Source organism: Anarrhichthys ocellatus, unplaced genomic scaffold (assembly GCF_004355925.1).
Source record: "Anarrhichthys ocellatus isolate YVR2014 unplaced genomic scaffold, GSC_Weel_1.0 scaffold35, whole genome shotgun sequence".
Classification (NCBI taxonomy): domain Eukaryota; kingdom Metazoa; phylum Chordata; class Actinopteri; order Perciformes; family Anarhichadidae; genus Anarrhichthys; species Anarrhichthys ocellatus.
In genome coordinates, this window is record NW_022280065.1 from 4,850,024 (window position 1) to 4,856,069 (window position 6,046).

General features: G+C 40.2%; 1 protein-coding gene across 2 annotated transcripts in view; it reads left to right on the forward strand.

Moving 5' to 3' along the window:
- Positions 1–4,104, forward strand: part of jarid2b (jumonji and AT-rich interaction domain containing 2b) — a 35,324-nt gene extending 31,220 nt beyond the window's left edge. For both annotated transcript variants that reach the window (XM_031866575.1, XM_031866576.1), the window contains one exon: positions 249–4,104. In XM_031866575.1, the coding sequence (XP_031722435.1) occupies positions 249–479 (231 nt within the window). In that variant the 3' untranslated portion in view covers positions 480–4,104. The remainder of the gene's footprint in view (positions 1–248) is intronic.
- The last annotated feature ends 1,942 nt before the right edge of the window (positions 4,105–6,046 follow it).

A 6,046-nucleotide genomic window follows, 5' to 3' on the forward strand; every position in this document is an offset into this window, starting at 1 on the left:
CCCCCCCCCCCCCCCCCCCCCCCGTTTGTTTCAGCTGTGGTTCAGTTCGCTCTCCATCCAGATGGGGGAGACATCAGCTAGGGTTTACACTGCTTCAGGAAGTAGCTGATTCAACAGTGTTCATGATGTAATTCCTACTCTGTATGACTGGGTTATAGAGGAACAAATTATGTAAAGAAAAGATCATTTATAAACAAGAAAAATGTAATGTGTATTTTTTTTTTTTTTTTTCTGTGCCTTCTAATTAGGAGCAAATCAACAGTTTGGTGAACCAGGTGTGTGGCCGGGCCATGTTGAAGAACGGAGGAGGTGGCGGTGGAGTTGTTGTCACTGCAGTAGCGGGGGACCCTTGCCATGGCCTAAGCCCTGCCAAAGCATCGCCAGCCAAGCGAGGACCCCGAAAGCGCGCCACCGTGGAGGTGTCCCTGGCACGCCTGTCCTCCAGCCACATACCCAAGGCTGCTGCTGCTGTGTCCTGAGGAGGACGCCACGACATTACCATCCGGGGTGTGCTCTCTGCCCATGTCGGGCCCGACCCTCCCAAAACTCCCCTGTTTTGTTTTACATTAAGCAGGATCACTATCAATCCCTCCTCCACCACTCAATATTTAAGATTGATTGTTTTTTAGCTTTGAAAATCCTCTCACCTGACCTAAGTCCTCCCTCCAAAAGATATTCACCTCCTCCCTTAGTATGACAGGCTTGTTTTAAAAAAAAAAAAAAAAGAAAAAGAAACAGGGGGGAAAAAAGAAAAGCAAGATGTCTTTTTTGCACTAGTGTGAAAGAAGAATTTGTTTTTTTTTCTGGCTGATTTTAGAATCCCGCCGTCCCTCTTTAAGTCGTCTTTTACAACATTACAAGCATTAAGCGTAACATTCACAAGAAAGCTTGATGGGCCCTGTTAAGCCTTTTACCTCCATCCTCCTCTAACTGCAGTGGGTTACACTTGTTACCCTCTTCTTGCATCACTCTTTCCTGCCCTCATCTCGCCCCCTGAGACTGAACCCCATTCCTTCTCATCATGCGTCACTCGACTGTGAACGTGGGACAAATGAAAAGGCGGCCTTTTTGTTTTCCTCTCCAGTTTTGTGAAATGAAAATGACATCAAGTAGTTACCCAAAGTTTCTCTCTGTCCCTGGTTTGAGGAAGAGGAGTCTTTTTTTAATTATTTTATTATTTCTTGGGGGGGGGTGGTGACGCGAGGTAAAAACTTGAAAGATTACGATGTTGGTTTTATTGTTGGTTGGCTCTGTTTTTTCAAGTTCTATTTTAAATTTTAGCTTTGTTTTTTTTGCAAGAAGTCTTCTGTGTATTTTCTGTTCTTTGTCATTGTGGATGTTTTCTGTTTGTCGGTGGATGTGAAAGGGGGCAGAGCTACAGCTGCTTGACCTGTGAAAGGTCTCCGCTCACCTCACTTCCTGGTAGTACGGAGGGATCCCTCCTTCGCTAGCAAGTGAAAACTGTGCCTGATCCGTAGCGAGGAGATCTATTTTATTGGTGCTGTTGGTTATAATTACTGTATAACAACACAAAAATTTAAAATCTGGGGGGTCAGCACATGCTATCTACTAACAGCTAGCTCATGCTCCCCCAACCCCACAGGGCAGAGAGGCTTTCAGGCTTTTCTGGTTCTAGATGTGCAATCGTGTTAACATTCCATTCTTCCAGTCCTCTTGTTTCATCTGTAACAGTAAACATTAATTATTATATTATATTATTATTATTTTGTGTTTTTTACTTTTGTTGGTCTGACGTGTTATCTCAAGTAGAGCCACTAGTCAAAGAGTGTAAAATGTGAAATATCAAATCCAAGTTTTGTTTTTTTGTATTTTTTAAATTGTCCTTTTGTTTTTGGGCTTTTGCATTTTTTTTGTTGTCCTTTTCCAGATATATTATGAGTGATTTTAGAGAGAGGAAAAAGTCCAACACAAACAAAACATCAACTTTTTTTGTACATAATCCTGTAAATCTCTTTAAATACCTGAGCCTTGTTCTGGGGTTCAGGAATAAAGAAAGGAAGGAGGGAATAGAGAAGAGAGAAAACGTCCCAGAGGAGAGTGGTTGATGAAGAAAAAGCCTTACATTTCCCTTTCTTCATCCGTGTGAGTTTGACGCTTACAGGGTTGCTCTGGCTAAACGTGTATAAAAATTTTAAGTGCTGCTTATATCACTAAGAAAGAAGATATTGAGTAGCCAACGACTGCCCCCCCCCCCCCCACCTAGTTTTGTTTGTTTAGCTTTACTTTTTTAAAGAAAAGGGAAAAAGATATGTTCACAAAAAAAATGGGTTTTTACATTTTCATTACTGAAAATTCAACAGAAATGTAGTAGCTACTCATGTTGCACTGAGCTTGCCAGTGGTGACTGTCAAGGAAAAAATCCTATAATCCAGTTTGTTGGTTGTCGTCCCTCGCAGAAGACTGAACTGTTTTAGGACTATTTAATAAAATACCAAGTCGGGTGTTTTCAACATAAAAAGTGGTTTGTCAAGTTTTTATGGCCTTACAATATATTTTATTCTGACGGGATTTTTTTTTTGTTTTGTTTTTCAGCTCTCTGTTTTTGTTTGTTTTCTTCCATTTTCTACAGTATAAACTACTTGCTCACAGTGGGGTCTCTGGTGACTTAATTTATTAGTGCCGCATCTCGGCCTTTCCCTCCACTCGGAAAGAGAGTCTCATGTTGGTTATATTGACAGTTTTTTACTTTTGCAGTTTGTACTTAAGGTTTAATAAAAACTTACCGACAATTCACTGTCATTTCTTTCCAACCTGCTTGTGTCTCTTTGTGTGCAAATGGTTTTAACAGCATCGTAATTTAGATTTCAAGTTCTGATCTGATGGGAGCTAACATTAAAAGGCCATTGCACCGAAATTACAAACTATTTTCTCACATACAGTAACTCCAGCAGTATTTAGCCTCGAGACTGAAATGAAAATTGACAGAAAATTAATCGACCGCTATTTGGACTATTCAAAACAAGTCATTTGACTCTAGGAACTTTGGTTTAGACTAATGAACTAATTAATTATGAAAATCATCATTAGTTGTTTAGCCACGCAGATAATCCACAGACCATTGTTCCAATTTTAACGGTTAACAGTGAGGCCTGTGGATTGTCTAGAGCAGTGGTTTTTAAAGTGGCTTTACGGGACCCCCGGGGGGCCTTGAGGGCGTTCCAAAAAGATAACTGAGAAATAAAGAAAGATGATTTTTTTTTTCTCAATCATTCCTCCCTCACGTAACATACTGTCAGAATGTATTCTTGTCATGGGTTTAATACATTTTCCATCCATTAACCTCTGCTTACCCGGGGCCGGGCAGGCTTAGGAGGGTATTCCAGACGGGTCTATCCCCAGCAATGCTTTCCAGCTCCTCCTGGGGGGCCCAGAGGTGTTCCCAGGCCAGACGAGATATGTAATCTCCCCAGCGTGTTCTGGGTCCTCTTACCTGTTGGACGTGCCCGGAAAACCTCTAAAGGAAGGTCGTCCAGAAGACATCCTGATCAGATGCACCAACCACCTCAGCTGGCCCCTTTTGACGCGAAGGAGCAACGGCTTTACTCTGAGCTCCCTCCTGATGTCTGAGCTCCTCGCCCTATCTTTTAGGCTGAGCCAAGCCACCCAACAAAGGAAGCTTGTATCCGCAAACTCATTTCGGTCACTACCCAAAGCTCATGACCACAGGTGAAGGTCGGTACAAAGATGGACAGGTGAATCAAAAGCTTTGCCTTCCAGGTCAGCTCCCTCTTCACCACAACGGTGCGGTACAACGCCCGCAGCACTGCTGACGCCGCACCCAACCACCTGTCCATCCCTCGCTCCATTTTACCTTCACTACTGAACAAGACCCCGAGATACTTGAACTTCCTTGTTTGGGGCAGTGACTCATTCCCAACCCAGATGGTGCAATCCACCGTTTTCCAGCAGAGAACCATGGCCTCAGACTTGGAGGTACTGACTCATCCCAACCGCTTCACACTCTGCTGCACACTGGCCCAGTGTGCTGAAGGTCACGTTCTAAAGGAACCAACTGAACCACATCTGCAAAAAGCAAGGATGCAATTCTGAGGTCCCACAAACCGGACAAAATGAATTTGAATTTTTTGAATAAATTTTTTCGACAACCTATATGTTTTTATGACATTTTTCAACATTCTATACTATGACTTTTTTCAACATACTATAGTATCACTTTTGATCAGCTGTCAGTCAGCTTTAACAGCTGGAAAAAAATGTAAAGGAATTTGTGTCCCCACACACATGTGAACTGTACTTATATTAATAAAGACACAGTAATCATCAGTGTCAGAGTAAAGATGTTTTTATCTTTGTAGCCTGTTGCCTGTTTGACTGTATTGAGTATTTATACTGTATTCTGTGTCCTGCATTTAAGTGCAGGACCGATTTCTAATTGCGGAATGCGTTTCTTATTTATTAATTATCTGCGTCTGTATGTTTTGAAATTAAAACACGAGCTGAAAGGAAGGAAGCATGTAAAAAAAAAGGTCATCGTACAGCATGTCGAAAAAAGTCATCGTACAGCATGTCGAATAAAGTCATCGTACAGCATGTCGAATAAAGTCATAGTACAGCATGTCGAATAAAGTCATAGTATAGCATGTCGAAAAAAGTCATAGTACAGCATGTCGAATAAAGTCATAGTATAGCATGTCGAATAAAGTCATAGTATAGCATGTCGAATAAAGTCATAGTATAGCATGTCGAATAAAGTCATAGTATAGCATGTCGAATAGTCATAGTATAGCATGTCGAATAAAGTCATAGTATAGCATGTCGAAAAAAGTCATAGTATAGCATGTCGAATAAAGTCATAGTATAGCATGTCGAATAAAGTCATAGTATAGCATGTCGATAAAAAGTAAAAAAAGTCAGTCGAAAAAAGTATAGCATATACTATGACTTTTTTTCTTATATTTCAAAATGCTTTATTACGCTTTTTTTCTCTTTTTTGACATGATATAGTGATGATCTTGCCATATGAACCTTTGTTACTTTTGACTTTTTCACATTGACATGCTATACTATGACTGTTTTTAATTTTTTTCGACATGCTACATCACACTTTTATTCGACACGCTATATTATGACTTTACTTCACATTTTTCGACATGCTATACTATGACTTTTCGACATACTGTACTTTGCTTTTTCAATACTTTTTTCAACATTCTATACTATACTATGAAATGATTTTTAACACCTTTTATTCATACTTTAGCTTCATAATACACTGATTTTTTCTACATACCATACTATGACTTTTTTGACACATTCTGATTGAAATATTTTTTACTTATTATACTTTGACTTCTTTATGGCTTTTTTTGATAAACTATATTATAACTTTTTATGACCTTTTTCAACATAATATACTGGTTGGCATTAACTGGGGAAAAAAAGACAGCGTTGGGTTACTCCATCTCCCCCATCCTTTTCACAGCAGCATTGGCGATCATCTTAAATGGTGGAAGACAGATTGTCCGGGTCGTCAGATCCCAGTCAGGTCGGCAAGTCCCGGTGGACATACATGGATAACGTTATCACCCACCTCATAAACAATCATAATATAATATAACCTTAATTATCCATTTCCTCACCACGTCAGCTTTCAGCCCTTTAAGAGCTGAGGCAGGACTACACATCCAGAGTTAAAGCACAGGGACTATTAACATGCTCAAACTCTAAATCCTGCTAATATTTCATTCTTTGTTTTCCTGAAACGCTTCGATGGAAATTAAACAATGCTTGGGGGAGAAACATTTATTAAAGTCAGAAACTGTTGGCAGGGGAAAAGAAAGGAAGGAGTAATGCTATCACATCACACAAATGTAAACAAAAAGAATATGGATACAGTTCAACCTTCTGGGTGTTGTCGAGTGCATATAGCACACAGTCCGAACAGGGATTTGGTCCTCGTTGAAAAGGAGAAGTTCCAATATTATTGGCCAAAGTAATGGCAATGAGTAACTCTCCTCTGTGTGTGTGTGTGTGTGTGTGTGTGTGTGTGTGTGTGTGTGTGTGT